Source organism: Zophobas morio, unplaced genomic scaffold (assembly GCF_036711695.1).
Source record: "Zophobas morio isolate AGI-343-1 ecotype UQ-CSIRO unplaced genomic scaffold, CSIRO_AGI_Zmor_V1 ptg000068l, whole genome shotgun sequence".
Lineage (NCBI taxonomy): Eukaryota > Metazoa > Arthropoda > Insecta > Coleoptera > Tenebrionidae > Zophobas > Zophobas morio.
Window position 1 is genome coordinate 305,404 of NW_026972173.1, and position 25,763 is coordinate 331,166.

Consider the following 25,763-nt stretch of genomic DNA (forward strand, 5'->3'; position numbering starts at 1 on the left):
TTTTAAATTATTTTTATATAAAGTAATTAGCAAATAATTATTTTTTAATTTTTATTTCAAATTATATATATTTTTCAATTTAATTGGAAGTACTAAATGAGAATTTATATTAAATTTATTAAAATATATTGAATTTTTTTTATAAAGTGTTTTGTAATTAATTTTGGTTGCCAAATTTTACTCACAAATTGTATTAATTTTAAATTGCTTTTTAATTTTATTTATTAGTATTATTTTTGTAAGTTAAGACTTTTTTATTTTCCTATAATAAATAATTTTTTATTTATTTATACCAATAAATCGAATATATTTATTAAAAAAAATTACATTTAATAATTTTTAAATAACTTTTTTTAAAGTGATTAGTAATTTAATTTCGGTTTTAATTTTTACTACTTACAAATTCTATATAATTTTACTTTAATTTTATTATTATTGAGGGCTTTTTTGTTAATTTTTACTTTTTTATATAATTTTAAAGTTTTCTATTGTTATTTATTATTTCTTACTATTAAACTTTTTAAAAATATAAGGCAATTAATGATTTTATTATAAATGTAATCTGATTTTATTAAAACATATGTGGTTTATAATAATTAAAATTATTTTCATGGTTTGTGATTTTTTATGAGTATTATAAAACTTTTTCAGGGTTTATAATAAATTTTATATTTTTTTTATTTTTAATTATCTTTTTTACTATAAATGATTGTACCTTTATAAATCTTTTGAAATTTTTATTAAGTTTAACACTAATTATTATTGTTGTATTTGTAATATTTTATGAGTATAAAAAATTTTTTAGGTTTTATAATTATTTTTATTTTTTTGTAATTGTTTTGTTTTTATGAATTTTGAAAACTGTTTTGTTTTATATTTTAAGTTATTTTGATTTTATTATAGATTTTAAAAAATATTTATGTTACTATTGTTGAGATTTTTCTGAATAGTATTATTTTTAGGATTTATTATTTTTGTAGTTGGAATTCTTAAGTAAAACACATCTGTGTCCGCTTTCAGCTTTTGAGATCATTTACTAGAACTTTTTATGAAAAAAGCAGTAAAATTTGAGAAAATCTGAAACTTTTTCTGCTAAATTAAAGAAATGCATTTAGAAAACAAAAAATTTTTACATAAAATTTATGTTTACAAATGTACGACTTTTAATGATTTTTGGCTGACCAACAACTTTTTATATTTTTTTTAGGTCTTGCGTATTCTACAAATATTTTAATATTTCTTTTAGAAATTTATAAAAAAGTTGAACATTTTACAACAACTTTATAAAAACTGTAATAATTTTATTAATGAATAGATTTTATATATTTATTGCATTTTTCATTTTATATAAGTAAGAAAAGCATTGGAAGACAATTTTTACTGCACATTAAAAATTTGTTTTTAAAATTTTAATATAAACTTTTTCTTTATAATTTTATAAAAAAGTTAATATTATTAATTTATAGTAAATTTTTATTTCAAAGTTTTAATTTTTTTATCATTTATAAAAGTTTATAATTATACTTTTATTAGTAAACTTATTATTAATATTTATTATTTTAAAAAAAAAAAAATTCAAAGTTTTATATATTAATTTTTTGTTTATAAAAGTTTTAAGATACTTTTTTGGTAGGAAATATTTTTATAATATTTTTAAAAAAGTATATCTTTGTTATATAGTAGTAAGTATTTTTTTTCCTTTTTTATTATTGTTTATAAAATTTATAACAAATAATTTCTACTGAGAATGATGGTTTGCACATTTTATAAATTCATTTATGAAAAGTTCTACAAAACTCATTTTGATAACAAAAATATTAATTTTTTTTGACAAAAGTTTTGTATTATTAAATATTTTTATACATAATAAAATTTTCTTTTAATAAATCATATTTATTTATAAAGTTTATTACATATATACGAGAAGTTTATTATAATAAATACATAAAATACTATAAGGCATGTCCCTCTTGTGCAAATGTTATTGGTGAAGCCTTGAAGTGCTCGTTTCCGTATCGAACGCGCTCCGCTGTTCGCCACGAGTTTTATTTAAGGCACGTGTTTACCGTCCTCTCTTATGTTCCTGTGCTTCGTTTCCAAGTTCTTTCTCTAGTGATTCATAGGATGCTAAAAATAGACGTACATTATTATTATTATTATTATTATCATTATTATCACTATTATTTACTTTTAATTAGTTGGAAATAGTAGACTCCTCGTCAAGTTCTGGAGAAAGCGAGGAAGAGGATATATCAGACTCCTCTGAGGAAAGTTCTGCGGCTTACGAAGAAACAGATAATGCAGAAAATACGAGAGTATTTTTATATTGTATTTTTATTGGTTATTTATATTTATTCTTAATTACTTATATTTATTTTAATTGGTTACTTATTTTCTAATTAATCGTTATAAATTATTTTCGTTTTTATAATTTATTACTACTAAAATATTAATGATTATTGCTCTTTTTAGGGTAACATAAACTCTTTTGACGCCGACATTAATCCAGTTTTACTGAAGTAAATTATTATTATTTACTATTATTAATATTATTTTGTATTTATTTATTTATAATAATTATTCTTTCTTCTATTAATATAATTACTATTATATTTTCTTAAAGGACATCCATGGAAAGTATAAGTAATGCAAGCCCTTTTAAAGAAAGTAAAACTGACGGAGCCCATAAAGCTGGTTTTTTAATTATTATACTTCTATTATTTCTATATGAAAAACTTTTTTTAATGAATATTATTAATAAATATAAATACAACTTTTTTTTCAATATAAGTAATTGGTATAATAAATAAATAAAATATTTATTATCGTTTTGTTTTAATATTATACATAAACTTTTTAAAAATACTTTTTAATTAATGTTATATATAATTGGGTATAATATATAATAAATATAATAAATAATAAAGTATTATAATAAAAATTGCAAAGTATAATTATTTTATCATAAAAGAAAAAACATGAAAATATTTTTTAATAATTATTATTAATTAATATAATTAATAAAAAAAAATATATAATAATCAAGATGAAAAAGTATTATTATATTATAAATGTATATTATAATAATTTATTTTATAGGAGAATTTGAAGAAATGATAGACAAATTGGACCGCATGATGCTTGTAGTTTTCGAATATTTAGCAGAAAAGTTGAAAATAATAGATAAAGAAAGTTCTGAGGAACAAGAACAAGCTCTTCAGTTGTTCACGCATCTTTTAGTTATTAATTTACTATTATTATAAAAAAAATATTAAAGTTGCTAAAAGAAAGGCTTATAAAAATAATATATATTAAAATATATAATAACATTGGGCTCTTCATTTTTTTGCTCGTCTTTAAGTTATTAATATTATTTTAAGAATATTAAAAAATACAAAAAAAAATAAACTTTTTGGAAAAATTTATTTATAAATATACGTTATACTACTAATAATATTTATCATATTAATAAGTAGCTCTTGTATCTTTTCATTATTATTATTAATAAATATAATTTACCTTAACAATATAAATGTATTTATTACGAGATACTTCTGTAGAAAAAATATATTTATAACAGGAATAATTTTCTATATAATATCGACTATTATAATAAAACTATAAATTATATTAAAAATCAAGGAAATATTTTTTTATAGTCGTAATAATTGGTTATATTTATTATTACTATTATAAAAATATGTAATATAAAATTATCTTAAAAATTGAAAAACAAATTCTTAAATATTGTATTAATATTTTTATAAAATTTCACTATTTATAAATATTATATCAATATAAGATATTTTTTTTAGTATAACATAATTGATATATTTTATTATAAAAATTTTTATATAATTATTTGCAATTTTTATTCTTTAAATATCTGTTACTATATTTAATTAATAAAAAAATTTTCTTTTTATATTATTTTTTCTTCTATAAATATATTTTATTTTCAAATTCTTATATATCGATATTATTATCAAATTATAAAATATTTGAAAAAGAAATATTTAATATAATCTTTATTATATAAAAATATATGATGACAAAAACTAATAAAACTTTTTACTCTGTAGACCATTTTTGAAAAAGTTATTCTCACGACTCACAAAAGCCGTTTCGTGCAATTCATTATATTTCATGCTTGTTCTCTCAACCATTCATTGGTCCCTATTTTCGTGGATTTTTTAATGACTAGGCTATTCCAGCCGCGCCTCCCGGCAGTTACCCGCCAATCGCTTGTGAGAATTTTATATCCTTTTATGTTTGTCGGTTATAAGTTTCTTACTGTTATTATTTTGTGCATTATGAGAATTTATTATCTACTTTTACTTACTGTTAATTATTGTATTTGCTTGAATATATCTTTTTTATTATATCCTTATTATATATTTATCTATGCATTTTACTTTTTAATTTTTTTTCTTTCTTTTATATTCAGAATATTTTTTATTATCACTTGAATATATTATAGTAATTTTTTTATTACATAATTTTTCTTAGTATCATTTTTTCTTAACTAACTATTAATAATTTCTTCTATATCTACTTATATTTATTTTATATTTTCTTTTTTTTATTATATACTTTTTACTTTATATTATTTATCTTTAACATAGATTCTTTAATACTTTTAATATTTTTTGGAATTTTGTTTAGGCGATGTACACTTCAAGTTTCATTGCTCGACATGATCAAGTCTCTAGCGAACTTATTATGTTTATATTAAAGCGATTGGTCACTTATATATATATAAATTAAAATATTTTTATTGCCTCTTTTTTGTTTGTTCGCTTTATTATAAAATTTTCAAACTTTTGAGGTAGGTGCTTTATTTTAGGTTTTATTGGTTAAAATAAAATTATGACTATTCAGTGGACTATTTTTACTTTTAGAATTTTTTTTATTTACTTATTAAATTTTTATATTTTCATAACAGAAAGTTTGATTTTTTTGATTTTAGCAATAATATTTACTTTTTATTATATAAATAATCAAACTAATAACTAATATTATAAAGTATTTATATAAATTTTCGATACTTTGGGGGAAAAATTCTGTTTTTATTAATTAATGTTTTTTAATTATATTATTATATTTTTTTAAAATTTTTTTACTAAAATAAATTTTTATTAATAAAAAATTAGTATTCATTATTATTATTATTATATAAAGAACTTACATAACAAGTTTTATTTATTTTATATACTAAACTTTTACTACCAATAATATACTTATTTTATACATTGTATGTTTTAATGTATTTTTATATTTTGCTTATTATTATATTATATTCTTGAAGAACATTATATTATAAAGTTGTTATTAATATTATAAATATACTGATATTAAAATGAGTTTTTACAGTGAAAAGAATTGGTATATATTTTTATACTAAATAAGATGATATTAAAAATAAATTTATTTATTTTTTATTTTCATTAAAAAAAATAACCAAAAAAAGTTTTATTTACTTTCTTTAGCTTGTTATATATTTTTAATTATTATTAATAATCGATAAAATTATATATATATTTTTATACTAAAGTATATTTTTATAATATTTTATTTATTATATTATAGAATGATAAGAACTTTATTATAAAATTTATAAAAAAATAATATATTCATTATTCATATTTGCGTAGTCTACGTGGCTTTTATCTTATATTAGTCAATACGATTACAAAGCCAGTCATGTTAGCATTGATGTTTCTTTTCATCGGTAAGTTTTATATTTATTATAGTTTATACTTTTTAGTATTTTTTATTTAATAATTTATTTTTATTCTAGTTAATAATTATATTTATTCTATATTTTATTTACTTTTCTTTCAAATATTACTACTTCTACCAATTTTTCTTTAATCTATGATTATTATTAATTTATTTATTTATTTCTATTATAATTTATTTTTTCATGTTTTATAATTTTATAATTATTTATCAGTTTTATTTTATTTAATAATTATATTTATCATTTTTTTTCTAATTGTTTTTATTATTTATTATTTTGAGTTAATTTTTTTTTTTTATATTATTTTTATTATTATTTATTATTTATTTTCTTTTTATTATATGTAAATTTTTTATTATTTTTTAACTATATCTTCATTATATTTATATTTATCACTTATATATATTCACTGATTATTATTATTATACTATTTTTTGTTTATTTTTTATGTTATTATAATTTTTTTTTATTTTATACAAAAAAGTTTTACGGAATATTTTAATTATTTTCTTAAATTTTTTAGTATTTTTTAATTATTTATTATTATTATATATAAATATACATTATTTTTTTTAAACTTTTATTACTTTTTATTAGAAAGAAAAGAAGAAAACTTTTTTTTCCTAACTGTTTCATATATATAAAAAGTTTATATGAAATTTATATACTCTATTTATTTTTTATTTATAAGAAGTTTTTTATAAAACAATTTTTCCCCCTTTATTATGTATTTTTTTCTTTTGATTGTCATTTATAAATAAATTTATTTTTATGAAAAAAGTTTTATTAAAGTTTTTTATAATTTTATTTCTTATAGTTAAAAGCAAATAAAAGAAACTTTTGTATAAATTTTTTTTACTACTTTTCTTTTACTTTTATAACCTTTTATTTATTTTTTTATAAAATTATTATTCCAAACAAAGAGTCGTTTTTTATAATAATTTTTTGTTTAGATTATTATTTATTAAAAATATGTATATATAAAATTTTTCTTTTTATTTTTTTATATTTAATTCTGATTATGCAAAAACTCAATTTGCTTATAAATTTTTTTAAAGATTTTTTATAAAAAAATTTTTATTTAATAATTTTTATTATTTTTTATATATCTTTTTCCTTTTAACTTTTATTATTTTCTTTATACAGAGTTTTATTAAATTTCTTTCTACTTTTTTTAATACTCAAAACAAAATATATTTTATAATAATTTTCTTGAGTATTATTTACCAAAAAAAATTTATATAAACTTTTTTTCCCACTTTAAATAATTTTTAAATTTTTGTATATAAATTATATTTAAGGTTTTTTTTTACTTATATCTTCTTTATTAAAAGAAAATAAACTTATACTTTTTTTATTAAAATGAAACTTTTTATATATTTTTTAATTATAAGTAAGCGTTTTACCAAATTTCTTTATACTCTTTTTTTCTAAAAATTTTAGTTTAAATTATTTATGAAAATATTTATATATTTTAAAATTAAATAAAAATATATTTTATATCTAAACTTTATTTAAAGAAAAAAGAAACTTTTTTACATAATTTTTTTCCGCATTAACTTTTTATAATAATTTCTATTTCTTTATACAAATAATATTATTTTATTCATTACTATTATTAAAAGAACGTTATTTTCATTATATAAATATAAAGAGCTAATTTTTTTGTAACAATTACATAATATTTTATATTTTTTTCGTTGGATTATTTTTTGAGATAATATTTATATATATATATATATATATATATAGAAAGGTTTTCCTAAAAATTTTTTATATCATTTACTTTACTTTTAAAAAATATTTTTTTATTAAACCTTTTTTTTATTTTTTTCTTTGATTATTATTCATAATAATTAAAATTATGTTATTAAAAAAACTTTTTTTGAACTAAATTTTTTTATTCTTTTAATTTCGTTTAATAATTTAAATAAAAAGTTTTACTTTTCATTATAAAAATACAGTTTACTTTTTTTTGAAATTTTTTTTACACACAAATAAGTTTAGCTATTTAACAATTTTTATAAACTACTTTATATTTTTTATTATAAAAAATTTATTATATAATTTTTTATTACCACTTTTTTTATTTTTTTTTTGATTATTCAAAAAAAATTTATATAAAAAAAAATGTTATATTTTTTTTGGTCTATTAAAAAAGTTTTTCTATATATATTTTTTTTATTAAATTTCTTTTTCTTTTATATAAAAGTTTCACTAAAGTTATACATTTCGTTATAAAAAAAATAATTTTTTTATAAATTTCTTTTAAAAAAAAAACGAAGTTTTATTTAATCTGTATTAATTCCTTTTTTACATTTTCTTTTTTTTTTATTATTTTATTAGTATTATAGAAATAAAAAGTTTTTTCATTTAATTATACATTTTATTATTTAAATAACATTTTTCAATTTAATTTTTTTTAATTCATTAAAAGAAGACTTTTTATTTTTTTGATTTGTTTTTTTTCCTTTTAATATTTTTGAATTATGAATTTAAATTTTACTATTTTTATAATACTTTTTTTAGAGTTTTTTATGCGAAATGTCAGGCGCTTTTCTACGCATTTATTTTTGTTCACAGCAAACTTTTTAAAGAATTTAAAGTTTCATCTATAAATCATCTCAAGTTCAACATAATAATCGAATCAAATTTAAATCCTCTAAAAGTACTTTTTTCTTAAACTTAATTTCTTAAAGTAAAATAAAAAATTTATTTTTTATGCCAAAATCGAAATCATATTTTAGTTCTCTAAATTTCTATTATGCTAAATTTATTTTAAAACTTTTTTATACACCAAAATCTGATCAAATTTAAGTTACAAAATATATTTTTTTCATTTTTATGTAAAATGAATTTATTAGAAGCTGCCCTTAAAATACTCATAAAGTAATTATTTAAATTTATTTTGTATATGCCATAGTCGAGTTAAATTTAAATGCTATAAACGTAATTTGTATTTTATAAAGTCTGACTATTTAAAGTATTCACAAGTAACTTTTTTATTTTTAACCATTTAAGATTTTAATGTAAAAACAATTATTTTTCTTAGAGGTAGATATTTTTTTTAAAATTCTATATTTGCTTGCTAAAATTTTAATATTTTAAAAAGTTAAGTGAATTTTTCTTCTAGATTTTTTTTTCAATTTTAAAAAATTCGATTCAATCAAAATTGTTTAAAAGTAAATTTTATATAACTTAATTTTTTATAGCGAAACACGGAGAACTTTTAATTTATAGTTTTCATTTTTTTTATCAGAAAAACTGCATCTTGAAATTCCGTTTTATATTTTATCAGGTTTGCTCGCCGGCAATAGTAAGCGAATTTGCAAGAATTACCCGAAAATATGAAGTTCTCTACTGCTACAGTATTATAGAAAGAAATAAAAAGTTTGTATTCGCTTTATATACTTTCAGAAATTTATAATTTTCTGTAAAAAAAATTTGTAAATTTTAATCTATTAGTAAAAGTAATTTGAATAATATATTTTAATAATTAATAAATATAACTAGATAAATTTCAGAATTTAATTTTCTAATAAAGTAAGAATTAAAAAAAAATATTCAATTATGTTTTTATTATAAAAATATTAAAAGAATATGTTTTAAATTTTATAATTTTTTTTTAAAAAAATATATAAAATTAATTCAAGAAGAAATTAGATATAATTGTTGTAAATTTATTTTACTATATATAGTTTTTCTTATTATCAAATAATTTACTATAAAAATTAAAATAAATTTATTATAAATTATTAATTTAAGATAATATTATAATAATAATTTTTATCAATTAAAAGCAAAATTAAAAATTCAATCTACTAACAAAATTACGAATTTAGAAAAGATTCGGGTATGGTTTACTAATAAAAAAAATCTTTTAAATCTAATATTTAAAGAATACTTAAAAATATTAGAATTTAATATATAACAAATTTTAATTTAAAAAAATTGTTTATAATTTTATTCACTTAAAAAAGTTTTTTGAGTATAAAATAATTTTATTAATATCAAAAAAAAAATTAAATTATAAAATAAAAATAATATTATAACAGTTTATAACCAAATGAATATGAAAGGAATTAAAAAAAATTAAAAATATGGTTTACTAAGGAATATAAAATTAAGAATAGTATAAAATTTTATAATATAAAACTTAAAAAAAAGTTTTCAGAATTGAAATTAATAATATAATAAAAGGCAAATAATTTGTTAATAATATAATATAAATAATACTTAAAAATTTTTTAATAAGAAAAGGTATAATTATGGTAAAATAACAATAAATATATAAAAAATCCTTATTGAAAGTAGTAAAGCAATAATAATAATAATAGACCGACATATCATAAATAGTAAAATTTATAATTATAATAATTATAAATTACTAATGAATAAAGAAATATTAATTATAAGAAAATTATTTTTTCAAATAGTTAAAAATATAAATTTTTTTGTTAAAATATTATTAATAAAAATATTTTTATATAGTTATACTTTATTATTATTATATATTAGATTTTTTATAAAATTTGTATTAATTTATATTATTTTTATATTATTTATAAATAAAAAGAATAAAGTTATTTTATAAAAAGTTGTATTCACTATAAAATTTTATAAAATATTTTAAAATTTAAATTAATAAATTTTGAAATAAATATATAATTACAAATCCTTTTGAAGTTTTATAATTATAATAACTAAATTTAAATAAAAAATTTTATTTGAAATAAAATAATTTAATAATAAAAAGTTTTTAATACAGAAAATTATAATTTTTTAAAAATTAGAAAAAATAAATTAAATAATGAAGTTAATAATAAGCATAAAAAAGATGAATTGTAAATAGTTTATAAAAAAATTAATAATAATCAATAATGATATGGACTACTTTAATTTTTAAAATAATAATTTATTAAGAAATCTAAATTGAATTTATTTTTAGAAATTTAAAATTTCGCTTTAAAAATTTAAAAAGATTGCCTGTAAATTCCATAATAATAATAAATATGTAAAAGAAAATTGGTATTAATGATGCACAGTGTTATTACCTTAAAAACAATTTAATCATAATAAATAATACTTTGTAAAGCTATATACTTTCAGGCTAGAAATTAAAATTTTAAAAATTAAGAAAATTACAAAATGATTTAGTATAAACTTATAATTATAATTGTAAATCAAAAAAATTACTTTAATAAAAATTTTATAATAATGAAAAGTTTTTACTAGAATTTGAGTTTAAAAAAAAAACCAAAAATTTGCATATAAAAGTTGCAATGTCTCAATTTTTTGTATTATTATAATAAGTAAAATTAATAAATTTTTTTTTTAATTAAACATTGAATAATTAAAAGTTTTTCTTAAAAAAAAATTTAAAAAATTGAAGTGCAACTATTATATTTTTTTGTTCATAAAAGTGAATTAATTATATTTAATATTATGGATAAGTTATAAACTTGAATAGTTTAAACTGTATTCAGTGGTTGCCATATTTTTTATTACATAAAGTAATTCAGCATTTTGGTTTAATTAACTAACTTTTTTTATTGGTTATTATTTTTTTAATTTTTTTATAATAAAATAGCATTTGTATAAATAATGTAAATTGAATTTTATTAGTTGCTATTTTTTTTTTTTCTATTAAAAAAATAAGGCAACCTTTTTAGGGAATTACATAAGTTATGTTTTATTGGTTATCATTAATTTTATAAATAACACATCTTTTCTTAGAAATCATGTAAATAATTTTTTCTTGGTTGCCATTTTTATGTAAGTTAGTTTAAAAAGTAATTTAGCCTTTTTAGTAAATTACAATTGTGTTGGTTACCAATTTTTAGTTTTAATTATACTAATACATTTTTAAAAGTTATGTAAATTATATTTTATTGGTTACCATTTTCTTAATTTTTTAAAATAGTAATACAGCAATAAATAGTTTTTGATTGGTTGCCATTATTTCATATTCATTAATAAAATTATCCAGCATTTTTTTAAGTTTATAAAATTATGTTTTTTTGGCTATTATTTTTTGGAAGTACTTCAGCATTTCCAGTGAATTATGTAAATTGTGTTTTATTGGTTATCATTTTTTTTATTTATTATAAAATAATTATACATTTTTAAAAGTTCAAGTAAATATGTTTTATTGGTTGCCTCTTTTTATTTTTTATTAATAAATAATCCATCATTTTAAGGGATCAAGTAATTTGTGTTTTATTGGTTGTCATTTAACAAAATTCAGAATTTTTCTTGAATAAGTAACTTGTGTTCTATTGGTTGCTCTTGTCCTAATGTCTTTTGATCAACTATATTTTAATCTTTTTTTTTTTAAAAATTTCTTATTTAGCATTCCTCTTCCGAATCGTTTTAATTCGGGAAGCAAAAATATTATTGAGGCTTATTTTCCTTTTGATCCGTACACTTTACCCCTTTCTCAAAAGTTATTAAGTTTTTATAAATTTTAAATATAATTTCAAATTTTACTTTTTATAAGCTATATCAAAAATTACATCGAATGGAACAACAACGAAATTTTTTCTGGTATTTGAATGATATGATATTTAGAAAAGTTTAAATTTATATAACTTTCCATTTTTTCGGTATGAAAAAAAGTTATGGCAAGCGAGGAAACTACAGAAACTTCTAATTAATTAAAATTTCTCTTTAAAATAGTTTTACGGACTGCCATCAAAATTTACTTACTTGTTTATAATAAAGTTTTATAAAACAAAATTGCCATCCACTCGGCGAACTTATAGCAATTCGGCATAATCCGTAATAAACATTTAGAATTTATTGCCTTTATTATATTTATAATTCTAAAAATTATGATGGAATTAAGCATTTAATAAAACGGTGTTTTTTAACGTGGAAAGTGTAAGAGATTAGGATAATAAAGAATAAAAAATAAAAGGGGTGATTATTAGTTTGTTTGAAGATGGAGATTTATTAAATAACTTTAACGTAAGCTTGAAGGCGGAGAAAACATTTTAAGTTTGCACTGCCCCCTACTAATGGAAAATGGATCTATTTTGAGGTAGGGGTTAAAAGCAAAGGTAGGAATCATATTAAACAGAAGGACAGTTCTGAAAACGAGTTGTATTTGCCCGGTGAATTTGAGCTGGAGTTCGGTATTTTAAGTTAATTATTTCGAGCGAGCACTTTTTAGCGTCCTGAAGGATTGTTAGTCAAGGAATTGGATTTTATAAAAAAAAAATCATTTTGAATGGTGATAAATGGAGTATCGATATGAAAAACTCAACCCATTGTCGGGCATATCAATTTTTAAACTTAATTTTTGTGTCACCATAAAAAGTTTAAAGTATCTTTTTCAGAAAAGGCTACGACGAAATAAGCCGTTCGTCACGTCAATTAAAATGTAAACCAGCAAAAAAACTTAAACCTAATTAATTTTCATTTTTTCTAGTCATTATAAAGGGATCAGTAGCTCTGATACATTCCTCACGTTTAGTCTATAAGGGCGCGTCTTCTGGGCAGTATTAATATATATATATATATGTATTAGAACTACTTCCTTGTGCTTTCGAGTTCTCACTGAAGTAAACAGCAAAAATAAAGTTTTAGTTTAACTAGAGTGTCCTTTAATTTTCTTTTTGTAACTTTTAAAACCTCAACTATAACAAAAACCCAAAGGTGCGTTATGCGGATGGCGTTAGCGTGCACCGTCTTTAGCTCGTAAGTGAGCTCTCCTGCTAGCATTTATTAGTGTTTTCGGTTAGCCGTCCGTAGATCGTTACGGCATTGCGTTCAAAAACGGTAACCAGCAGCGAAGATAGAGGACTTGGTGCAAACAGCAGTTTGTTAATTTAACTTAAAGCAGTTAAGAAGAACACTTACAAGTTCGCTTACAAAATATCTCAAACTGGACTAGACTTGATAGAATAAATTAAGCATCTTATATTAGTTGAAGATCAATAATAATCCTTTGCCAAAGCTTAACTTTAAAAGACACCCTAGAGAAAATCGTATCTAGCCTTAGACAAAATTTAGATACGCTTTTTCACACGAAACTGTTTAGAACTAAGGAAAGTCAATTTTAAATTGTTACAATTAAAGGGAATGAAGATAACTGATTGTAATCATATAGGTTATATTTTATTTAATAGTATTATAGTAAAAAGTAATAGGAGCCAAGCAATTAATAATTAAACCGAAGTACTTCCTTCATACGGAATCTTCACTTGAATAATGCCTAGAAAGAAATAGTTTATTAACTTTTAAAAAGAAAATATTAAGGTGGCATAAATAAAAGTTTCTTAAAGTAAATAACCAAACTAAACATTTTTAAGTCTCGCGGTGTCTACTTTGCGGAAAATTTTATAAGTTGTTCTTTTTTTTTTCTTTTACTTCTTAATAAGCGCACTCTACTTTATGTCGCACAAGCCATAATAGTAAAACCAAGTAGAATATTTTTATTGCAGTCTACTTTTTTCATTTACTATTAGCTAAACTATTTATTTTCAGCTTAAGTTATCTAATTATCCACACGGTCTTTAAGTAAAACAGCATCTTTGAAGCAGAATAAAAATATAATTTTCTGACCCACCATCTTTTTTTAAGCTATGCAATAGAAATTATACTTACTACATATAGGTTGTGTTCTCCAAATTAAAAACTTTTTATCTACCTCTTAGACGCAACTGTGTACTACTAAAATAGCAGAGACTGAAAAGATTACTAAAAACTACCCAACACATTCTCCAAGTTCTTCAAAGCCTTCTTTGTTAGAAATTAAATAGGCGAAGTTTTTCTTTTGCAATATACTATTGTTTTATTTATTTTTTAACTTTAATAATTTTTAACCATACAATAAAAGACAACTTCTAGAAAACAAGCAGTGATTGCTCAACCTTTTTCTATACTAAACACGAGACGTCTTTATTTATCATTATCTTTAGCGCTTTCCTATCAGAAAAAAAGTAAAGCGGCCTGAAATCTATGCGGAAGCCTATGATTTCTTATACACTTTTTTTTTAATCTTCTTAGCCAGCCTTTATTTTATGTTTTGTAAGGTAAATAGCTTTAAAAAAACTCATGAACGAAATTTCTAATAATAAATGTTAATTATTAAGCAAATCTAAAGGTCATCAATTTCCAAAAATCTCAATAAAAAAGTTTTGATTTTTACTGCACTATTCGTACTTGTATCATTCTAATAGTTAAAGCTTTTTTTAATTAATAAATCTCCTGCTGGTGTTTTACTTAAGCGGTGTGCGGATTTTGGTATTGGCTTCACTATCTCAAAGCTGTTAAAAGTCTTTTACCGAAAAAGTTTATATAAGTAATAGCAATTAGAATCTAAACTTAAAAAGTTTTAAATAATATTTTATAAATAATTTATTATATAAATAAGGAGAAAAAAAAATATTTTATAACCAGTATGGAGTAAAACGACTATAAAAAATTAACACACCCGGTAGTGAAGCGTTGAATATAATTCAATGAACAATAATACTACACAGAAGAGAATTCGAATATAAATAGATATTATAAATGAATAGAAATAGAGAGTTATAATAAAGTAATATTGATAAAGATAATGTTCAGGTATATGACAAATTAACAAATTTAATAAGTAACTATACTTATTTTTATATATAAATATAACTAAAATAATTATTGTATAATAGATAATTAAAATATAGTGTAAGTTAACATTAGTTTCTAAATTTATGTATATTTTTTGAATTTATGAATTGTTATTTTTAACAGAAAAAGAATAAATAATCCAATTTTTAAAAAGGATTTATAAAAATAATTATTATAGTTTTTAATGAAAAATATATAAGTAAAACAGCGAGAAATAATATGATACACGCAGGAGCGTTGGTCAGCTCGGTGCTGACTGCCGCCTCCAAGTTAAAGGCGTGTAGAAACCCTTTAATAAGCCCAGTGTGCAACAGTAACAACTAAAAATGTAATAAAAATACGAAAATATAACTAAGTAACGTTACGACAATATTAAAAAGATAGTTCTGTAAATAAAATATATGTAACTTTAAAAATTATTTATATAGTTGTTGTTACTAAAAGTATTATATATGAAAGAGAGTAGAGATCAGATTTAAAAGACTTCAGTAAGACGATCCGGATCCTTGAAGAAGTCGTGAAGCAAAAGTAAAGGACGAAACTGAGACTCATGGATTATAAAAATCCCCTGCGCTTACAGAAGACAAGCAAAACTTACACATATAGAGTATAAAATACTAATATGGATAACAAAAAAGGGCAGAGGAAGTAAATAATAAATAATGGTGGTGTAATTATCAATACATCTTTTATTAATTGAACAAAAAATGAAGCCTTTACTACAAGCAGAATATCCAAAAAAAATTTTTAACTACTTGCAACTATTTTGTAAATGATGTTCAGTAGATAACAGTTTTCCATCCGGAAAATTTTGAAAAGAAAAACGAAAATAGCAAAGTATTTTATGACACTATGTAAAGGGGTGCCGAAAAAATGAAACCAATTTTAATGGTAACACAAATACAGGGCAGTTTATTATTATAGAGTAAAAAGTAAAAAGTAAAAACTTAAAATTTTAAGAAAAAAAGGGAAAAACTTTTTTTATATAAACCGCTATTGAATGATAATAAATTTTTCAAAAAGTTAAAATATTTTTTAATGGGAGATAAAGGGGTTACATGTTACATAAAGAAAGTATTTTAAAAAATTATAGTCTTCAGTATAAAAATTTGTTAAACCAAGGTAAAATATATATATAGATAATAATTTTTTAAAAACTTTTGAATATAAAGCCACATCTTAGATAAGTACCCAAAAAGTTTATTTTTTTCAAGTATATCTTTATGTATAATATTTTAAAATTTAAATTTTTTTTTTTTTAAGCATCCATGTTAAGTAATCAATATAGCTAATTGGAGGATACCGATTTATAAACAGAATTTTTTTTATTACCAAACGCTTTTAGTTTCTTTAGTAGCATAAATTTTCTTAGAACCGATAGACGCACCTTGAGTTAGTCGAGAGCCAAAAGTTTCAAGTACAAATGAGTGCGATATGCTTGTTCTCACCGTAATGCGTGCAGCGAGTGAAAATGGGTGAGTGTATGGTATATTACAGTTTGAAAACTTTACTGTATAGTTAACATGAACTTTGACGTAGAAAGAGGTGGTTTAAAAGTATTTATTGGGGACCAAATAAGCTAGTCTCTCTAGTAGTAGTTATAGAAAGAGAACAGAGCATAGTGAAGAAGCTCATAGTGTTACCAAACTTTTTTAATATTAACCTCAGACATTACGTATATGCTAAATTCCTGAGCAGGAGAAAATAACTTAATAGTGCTTTATAAAAATACACTGAAGAAGTTTATATTTGGTAAACAAATAATTTAATAAAATTGTACTTTTTACTTTATGTATATACTTTACAAAATCATTTTTTTAAAAAATGACTAGTTTTTATAACAGTTAAAAATGCTGTTGAAACCCAATAATTTATAAGTAACGAAAGTCTATAAAGATAGTAATTAAAAAGGGTTGCAAGACAAGCGAACTAACTCGATGGTTTGTTCGCAAGTTATCAACTTGCTTATTAAATAGTCTCAACCAAAAATCTTTGCAAAGAATTTTCATTACTTCCAGAGAAGAAAGTTTAAGAGAAGTGAGGTTCTTTGAGATTCTAGTAAATCACAAAGAGAACGAACTTATAAAAGTTACTAAAATAGACCAATAAAGTTATTGAGAATTTATTATGGTTAATATAGAGAAAGGAATTAAAAAGTGTAATATAGCACTTTAGAAAGATTTTAATATACTATAATATATTAAACCAAAAACTTTTTGCAGACAGTAACATCTAGTAAATCAATATCATGATAGGAGTTATAGCAATAAATTATAACAACAATGTAAAAAATAGCTGTATGAATTAGTTATGTAGACTTACCTGTGGGCTACTACACACCCAACCCAAAACCCAAGTTTCTCAATCTTAAGTTTACTTTGCTCCTAACAAGTTTGTAATATCTGGCTATAACATAAAAATTGGTTTGATATTTTCTTACTTTACTATTAGAACTTTCAAAAACTTGAATAATTTCCGCATAAAGCAGACCAAAAAGCACCTCATACTCAGTTTTTAAGGTGGACATCGGACATTAAATATGGACTCAAGGGAATGAAACGTGCATGGACAGTACATAAAATTCTGCTTTCATTTACGTTAATCACAAAATGAGGGTTATCGGTGCTCGCTCGAATTAATTAATTTCGAATACTTCAGCTCACACTCACGTTTGGTAACCAAAATACAAGTGTTTGCCTTACAACACTCTTCGAACTGTCCTTTGAGTTTAATATGAATTCCTTTCTTTTTTTGCATTTACCTTTTCTTTAATCATTTTACACAACTTTTAATCCTTTTTAGACCCCGGAATTTGTATATATGTTAATACATCTTTAACTCGTTTTGGACGTATGATTTCCTATAATTAAGTACTATATGAGGGATTATTCAGATGTAGATCAATGCTAATTTTAATGGTTATATCATTTAAAGTATATATTAAGTACTCTCAAGACGCTCCGCTCTTGTCTCTGTGTTATCTAATTTTCTTTTTTTCGAGAACACGACTTTTACGATTTTTTTAAAATAATTTTATATATAGATTGAGGCAGGTTGATTGGGTTAAGCGTAGTAATTTCATACATTCAGTTTCTTTGGCTTAACTACATTTTTGACCGAAAATTTAGTATTATAGTATTATCTTGATGCTCATATTTCTCAGTTACAAGCATAGTGGTCCTTGTAAACAAAACAAGAAGTAATTCTGTCCTCCTAAAATTTTTCGGGGGAAGGAACAAACGCTCTTCCTTTATAGAAGAGTCCTACGCAATAAAAAGGCGACAGTGATCTTCTAACTTCACAACACTCGCAAGTAGTCGAAACTATGTTCTATCATAACGAACTTATGGTAGGCAACTGCGGGTGGTGTCTCCTTTTAGAGTCGCGATTCGTAACCTCATATTAAATAGATAAATCCCACTAAGAATTTAACTGTATGTTAATAATTCTCACAATACCAACTACTCACTGGAGAGCTTATTAATACACAAAATTACCACTATAAAAAACTTGCTAACTTTAGGAAACCGACGACAAACAAAACCATTAATAATAAAAATTTGAATTTTAGTGCTGATAACGTGATAAGAAATTTTCATGATTTAAAATTATTTTGTTATCCTCTTCCAGTAATCTTAGTTATATCATTGCACCTATAACTAGGATGTTATATAAAAGAGAGGAAAACTAGTTTGAAAATTGCTTAACACTCACACCCGAGGACAGCTTGGAGCGAGGGGAGTTATTTAGACACATTTGTACACAAACTAATAGCGACTTCTCGCAAAAGTATACATCATAAAGCACAGTGCTCTTAATTGGCCACTTGCCTTTTTTATAGAGTTTTAACCAATGCTATAAGTAGAGAACTTTGGCATCGATAAAAACTTGAATGACTTAAATAATTAACAGCACCCACTTAGTATACTCTTTCAAATTGAGGTCAATATAGATAGAAGCAAATATCCCAGCTTAAACAGGGCACGACTCAAAAGCTCCATGGTCATCAAGATACCCGTGTGGGGGGGGGGAGGGATTTCCACAAGACTATACATACTTTTCCATGACAATTTTTAAATTTTTATGGCGGACTAACCCGTTAGCTGGAAATATCGTAAAATATCATTTACACAGGTGTTGCATTTTCACCCTTTTTTTAGGACTACTGCTTTAATAAGTTACATTCTAAGGTGGCCGTCGTATAAAACATTGTTTTAATTAATGTGAATAGCCAGATAATCTACCTGAGTCTAAGCGAATTAAATCACTACTCCAGTATCTTAAACTTAGTGAAGGCTACATTAAATTATATTTAGCAAATAAAAACTTAAAAAAATGAGTTTGAAAGTACATAGCCCATACTATTAACAAAACTAAGAAAGTTGGCTTTTTCAAAAACAGATCTAAACCAAAAAAGTAAGTTTTCACAAGTTATTGGGGTACTAATGATAATCTTCCCACTTTATTAAATGCTTTCAGTAATTTTCTAACGTTTTATTATAAAATTACACCACTTTTACAATCGAGGATAAGTGCCAATAACTACCCCACATGCAGGGCAGCTGTGAATAACATCTAATAAATCATCCAAGCAGAAAGGAATTAAATAACAAGGCCAACATACCATTAAGGTTAGACCAAGGCATGCAAGCCAAGCGGCTAGCCCAGCCTTATGAGCCACCGACGTAGTAATAAGTTTTCTGCAACGAGGACATTTCATAGTTACTGGGCCCACACCAAGCTGGTACGATTGCACATTTTGATAATCATCAGGGCTTCTACTATCTGATCCATAGGCTGGGGGATCCTGATTTAATACGTTTGCTGAACCGGGTTCATGCATATTGTGTTTCCTACGGGTGTGTATATAGGATAAGTATTAACTATAATAAGCAATAGATAGCTAATATAGCTTTTAATAAGTAACTTGGTACTTGTAATCAGTACTCATAAATTAACACACCTGCAACTATTATAATAAATTATAATACTATCCAGAACACTAAACACTAATTTTTTCTTGAATAATTATTGTAGTTATTAGTATTAATCCTAAAAAATGATAAACTCTATATTAAGCTCCTATCATAGAAAATAAATAATTACGATCACTTGATACTTATACAAAGTACATATGGAGATGGAGAGATACAATTATATTAACAAATTTTATATCTACCTATAAACTAATTTTTTCTCAATTTACTCGGCATGGTTATCAATACTCACCTTAGAAGAGGCAGAAGTTTCTGGATCCTATACTCAGTCAGTAATAAAATGACCTTTATAAGAATTTTATGAAAAAGTATATAGCAAATCATCTCTTTTTGGAAGCTACTATTGCAAAAGGTAAACTTATTATACCTAAAGTTATGCAAATATACTAAATACAATTATTAATTTGGTAACACTCCATAGTATTTTTTATAAATAGTATCTTTGTTATTAATTAGTCAAGTTAAAAAATCTACAAAACTAAAATGTATATACTTAATAATTGCATTACCTAAAAGGTGTACTATCCCTTGAAAACAAAATAAAAAAAAAGAAAATAAATGACCTATATTTTTAAGGTTTTGCGATTAACAAAATATTTTTCTTTTTTGCCACTTTCATTTATTTTTTTGTAGTTATTTCCGTTATTTAAATATTTTAACATGGTATATCGTATATTAAAAATGTTATTAAACTAGTTGTTCAATGTAGCTTACTATGATAAAATTCGTTCACTTTACTACTATGTTGTTATCATTTAAAATAAAAAATTAAATTTGTATGAAATGAAATAAAAACTTGTTTTACCTATAATCCTAAGTCGTTAATCCCACTACTCTTTCCCTGCTCTCTAAGCATATAGCACACAGTCCTATAAATGAAAACATTATCTACGTTTTTCCCTTTAAACAATTTGTAACACTTTTTTTCCTTTAGCCCCGTACAACACTAGATGAATTGTAAAAATCGAAGTTATAAGTTGCGCTCACCTTGAGGGATGCTACCGCATTTAGTTCCTAGATTTTTTATTTCTAACTCGTGTGTTGTAACATAAACTATACAAATATTATACTTTAACTGCCAAGAAATAATTTTATACTCTGGAAAGTAAAGAGAAAAATTTTAATTACTTTTAAAAGTTTACGTGTTATGAAGTAAACTAGTATTGTTTTGCTAATGGCAAATGTAATTCATCATTATTTGTATCCTCTGTTGACTGTGCGTAACTTAACCGAAAAAGTTACATGTTTGCCTAGGAAGTAAAAAGACAAGAATCTTGTTTTTAAGCATAGAGCTAATTATGTGCTAATATCACTGACTTTAGAGGAAAAGGTTTAAATTCTTATATGAAATCAATGTAAAAGTTTTTATTTTATATTATACAATAACAATTAGTTTTACTAATTTTTATTATTATAAGCAACAGACACTAAACTAGTTTAATAAACTTTACTAGTTTTAATAAATTTAGACGGTCCAAAAAAACATTAAATTTGAACGTTTACCACGACCAATAATGTTAATTTAAAAAAAATATCTGAATAAATAGTTTCCTGTCGAGAATAGTTTTAAAAAAATTAATCTATAAATATTACTTTATGTTTTTTATAGAGCTAAAACTTTTATGGTTTATCTTCTATGAATTTGTGTTATTGTGTATTTACTTGTTTTTTATGTATATTTCTTAGTAAGAAAACTTTAAGCCATTAACATTAAATTTTTTTTGGAAATATAGAAAAATTTAAGAAGAGAAGAGAAGCCATAAGATATATTTAGTGTTTTTACATGATATAATAAACTATCTGTAAGCCGTAAAACGATAAAAATATCAATTACTCTCTAAATAGGACTGTCTATAATTTTAACTTTAATTGTCATATTTTAATAAACGGATTATTCATCAGCACGTGGTCTAAACTGACGCTACTTTAGTAAACGCCCCAATGACCAAATTACTAGCATATTTTTGTCGACGTGTAGAGCACGAGAAAATACCAAAAGTCGTTTTTGTACCAGTTACTACGATAGGGATACAAATAGTATTTCGAAAACATTGTTAACCGCACCATTTATATATATATATATATATATATATATATATAACTATTTTCAATAAAGAAATTGGTTTTTTTTTTTGCTCACTGCTTCCTGTCGCTTCGTCTGAGGCTTTAGGTCTGTTAATATTGACTGTTGTTATATATTTCTGATCTAAAAGATTAATCATAAATATATTTTGATCATCAGTAGGATGATCTTTTTAGTAATCGATTAAAACTTAATTTAGTTGTTTGTAAGCGTCTAGTTAATAGAAAATATAAATAATGGATAAGGTTATTATTTGGCATTTAAGTAAATTTTTAACTTCACTAACTAATCTCGAAGATAATTAACTAGGAAAAGACTCCAAAAGGGTTTTTAAGTTAAATGTTTTAATTATATTTGCATAATTTTTAGTATAATAAGTTTACCTTTTCACCCCTTTTGCAAAGCGGGTAACTTCCGAAAAGAAATAATTGTTATATATTTTCTAATATATTATATTATAAAATCACTTTATTACTGTTCACTAAGTGTAGGATCCGAAACCCTTCCCTTTTTTTAGGTTATTATCATTAACTGTGCTAATTAAATCCTGAAAAAATGGTTTATGGATAGTAGTATAATTGTGGCATATTTCCTAATTTTTAGTTACTTTCTAAAAGTACCTAGTGATCATTATTATAAAATTGCTATGTTAGGAGCCTCATGCAGAGTTTATCATTTTTTAGGATTAATACTAATAACTACAATAATTATTCAAGAAAAAATTAGTGTTTAGTGTTCTGGATAGTATTATAATTTATTATAATAGTTGCAGGTGTGTTAATTTATGAGTACTGATTACAAGTACCAAGTTACTTATTAAAAGCTATATTAGCTATCTATTGCTTATTATAGTTAATACTTATCCTATATACACACCTGTAGGAAACAATATGCATGAACCCGGTTCAGCAAACGTACTAAATCAGGATCCCCCAGCCTATGGATCGGATAGTAGAAGCCCTGATGATTCTCAAAATGTGCAATCGTACCAGCTTAGTGTGGGCCCAGTAACTATGAAATGTCCTCGTTGCAGAAAAGTTATTACTACGTCGGTGGCTCATAAGGCTGGGCTAGCCGCTTGGCTTGCATGCCTTGGTCTAACCTTAATAGGATGTTGGCCTTGTTATTTAATTCCTTTCTACTTGGATGTAGTATTAGATGTTATTCACAGCTGCCCTGCATGTGGGGTAGTTATTGGCACTTATCCTCGATTGTAAAAGTGGTGTAATTTTATAATAAAACGTTAGAAAATTACTGTAAGCATTTAATAAAGTAGGAAGATTATCATTAGTACCCAATAACTTATGAAAACTTACTTTTTTGGTTTAGATCTGTTTTTGAAAAAGCCAACTTTCTTAGTTTTGTTAATAGTACGGGCTATGTACTTTCAAACTCATTTTTTTAAGTTTTTATTTGCTAAATATAATCTAATGTAGCCTTCACTAAGTTTGAGATATTGGAGTAGTGATTTAATTCGCTTAGATACTGTAAACCTTTTAGATAATAACACCGAAATTTCTGCTTTCGCTAGTGCTAACCAGTGAGCGATCAAATAAATTAATTTCGAATACCCTTCTCACGTTTGTTGACCAAAATACAAGTCTTTTTCGGCTTACAACACTTTACGAACTATCCTTAGTGTTTAACATGAACTCCATTCTTTGCATTTGACACCTTTAGTCATTTACGCAACTTGTAACAATTTTTAGACCTCGAAAATCTGTTTCTCTGTTGGTACATCTTTAATTTTTTTAAGAGTATGATGTTTCCTATAAATTAATTACTTTTTGAGGGATTTTCCAGATGCAGCTTACTATTTTTTTTTTTAATCACTAGTTGTGTACGGTTATTATGTTTAAATATATATGACTACTCTCATGACATCGGGTTACAATTGGGCACATGCTATTACTTCAAACACCTAATTTTTACTTAACCTGGGCTCAACTCTTATATAAATGGGTTGCGCCCGGAATTCATTGCCGGAGAGGCTACTCCGCTGGCGCACTCCAACGTCATTAAAGACAAACTTGGCCGGGAAATGGTGATCAACTACTTTATGCTGGAAATTTATTTTCTTTTTTCATAAATAATTTGGCGATTTTTTTTGCAGTCTTCAATTCAAAATACTTTAAAGCTAGAAGGAAGTCCAGACGGCCCGTCGCTAGCTCGAGCGTCATAGAATAATGAATTATAAAAAGTAATTAATAAAGTGGTTAAATTTCTTTGTTTTTTATTCTGGATTTTGCGGAGAAAAACAAATAGAGCACCTCCGCGCTACTCAGATCAGAGAGCTTCTTGATTTTTGTTATACCTTTTATAGTGAAACTAGCTTTGCCTCTTTTTTATACGATCTTGGTTCTGTCTTTAACCTGTTTTTTTCACAGTTTTGTTGGCTAATTCTTTCTTTTTTTCATTTATTATTATTTTGTTTATAATAGATTATATTTAACGGCCTATTTTACACTTTTATTTTCATTTATTTTATTAACAGTAATTTTGGCGCTCGTTATTAACTTTTTAGAACCCAAACGACTCATAATTGTAACATCCTGCTTTCTTTTCTCTGTATCTCAGAATTATACCGCCGCTAAAATTTTTTTACTAAGTTTTCCGTAACCCGCTTTGTGTGGGAAGTCGACTAGGTTTGCCACGCATTAAGTAAAAAATTGATGCAAAGTGGCTGTGCCTTACCATCTCTACCTCAATTCTCCGATTTTGTGGTAAATATTGAGCATGCATAACGGTTTAATTACTTCAATGTAATAATCTTTTTTTACTGATCTACTTAAAGCTAAACCGAGACCTGCAAGTGTTATAATACAAGTATTAATATTAATTATACTAAGAACAATTCTTATACTATATATTATAATAGTGATATTAATTATTCTAATGATATTATTATAATACTAATACTTATCACTCTAATTTTAAAGCTACCAATATTAATAGTAATAAAATTTTATTTTAATGCTACTCTTAATCCTAATACTTATAATACTTAAACTAATTTTAATAATAGTGTTAATAATAATCATAATAGTAATACTAACATAAATATTAATAATGATAATGAATTTACTTTTTATCATATATATAATATATCCCATTTTTTACTTTTTTAGATGCTTAATGCATAGAGAAATCATGTTAGAAGTTTTAAGTTCTTCTCTGACTACTCCAGTACTAAAAAGAGCTTTATCTGGTTGATTGAGAGGCCAACATCTATTATCAATCCATTATTAGCAAAGAGGTTATTAAAAATTTAAAAACTATATCGCAACGGTTTTTGTCGCAAAGAAGGAGATCCTCAGCTTGAACG

The 25,763-nt window shown here is 22.7% G+C and overlaps 3 protein-coding genes across 4 annotated transcripts; 2 read left to right on the forward strand and 1 right to left on the reverse strand.

Moving 5' to 3' along the window:
• The first annotated feature begins 2,068 nt into the window (after positions 1 to 2,068).
• On the forward strand, positions 2,069 to 8,338 carry LOC135143650 (RNA polymerase I-specific transcription initiation factor RRN3-like). Its single transcript, XM_064075547.1, has 8 exons — positions 2,069 to 2,139; positions 2,199 to 2,315; positions 2,473 to 2,519; positions 2,624 to 2,694; positions 3,100 to 3,239; positions 4,083 to 4,247; positions 4,666 to 4,743; positions 8,273 to 8,338. The coding sequence occupies exons 1-8, from the start codon at positions 2,125 to 2,127 to the stop codon at positions 8,336 to 8,338; spliced, it is 699 nt and encodes a 232-aa protein (XP_063931617.1). The 5' UTR covers positions 2,069 to 2,124.
• Positions 8,339 to 13,876: 5,538 nt separating this feature from the next.
• On the reverse strand, positions 13,877 to 17,890 carry LOC135143672 (trafficking protein particle complex subunit 6b-like). 2 transcript variants are annotated; one of them, XM_064075582.1, is made up of 6 exons: positions 17,799 to 17,890; positions 17,681 to 17,742; positions 17,293 to 17,413; positions 15,843 to 15,926; positions 15,585 to 15,678; positions 13,877 to 13,961 (listed from the first exon to the last, which is right to left on the reverse strand). In XM_064075582.1, exons 1-6 carry the CDS (start codon positions 17,883 to 17,885, stop codon positions 13,915 to 13,917), a joined length of 495 nt encoding a protein of 164 aa, XP_063931652.1. In that variant the 5' UTR covers positions 17,886 to 17,890; the 3' UTR covers positions 13,877 to 13,914. The 2 variants fall into 2 exon arrangements, 1 of the variants encoding a protein (XP_063931652.1); XR_010282875.1 differs by lacking the exons at positions 17,681 to 17,742; positions 17,799 to 17,890 and having other exon boundaries at positions 15,843 to 15,931; positions 17,293 to 17,439.
• A 5,438-nt stretch (positions 17,891 to 23,328) lies between these two features.
• LOC135143651 (lipopolysaccharide-induced tumor necrosis factor-alpha factor homolog) lies at positions 23,329 to 23,655 on the forward strand. The gene is made up of 2 exons (XM_064075548.1): positions 23,329 to 23,423; positions 23,472 to 23,655. Exons 1-2 carry the CDS (start codon positions 23,329 to 23,331, stop codon positions 23,653 to 23,655), a joined length of 279 nt encoding a protein of 92 aa, XP_063931618.1.
• The last annotated feature ends 2,108 nt before the right edge of the window (positions 23,656 to 25,763 follow it).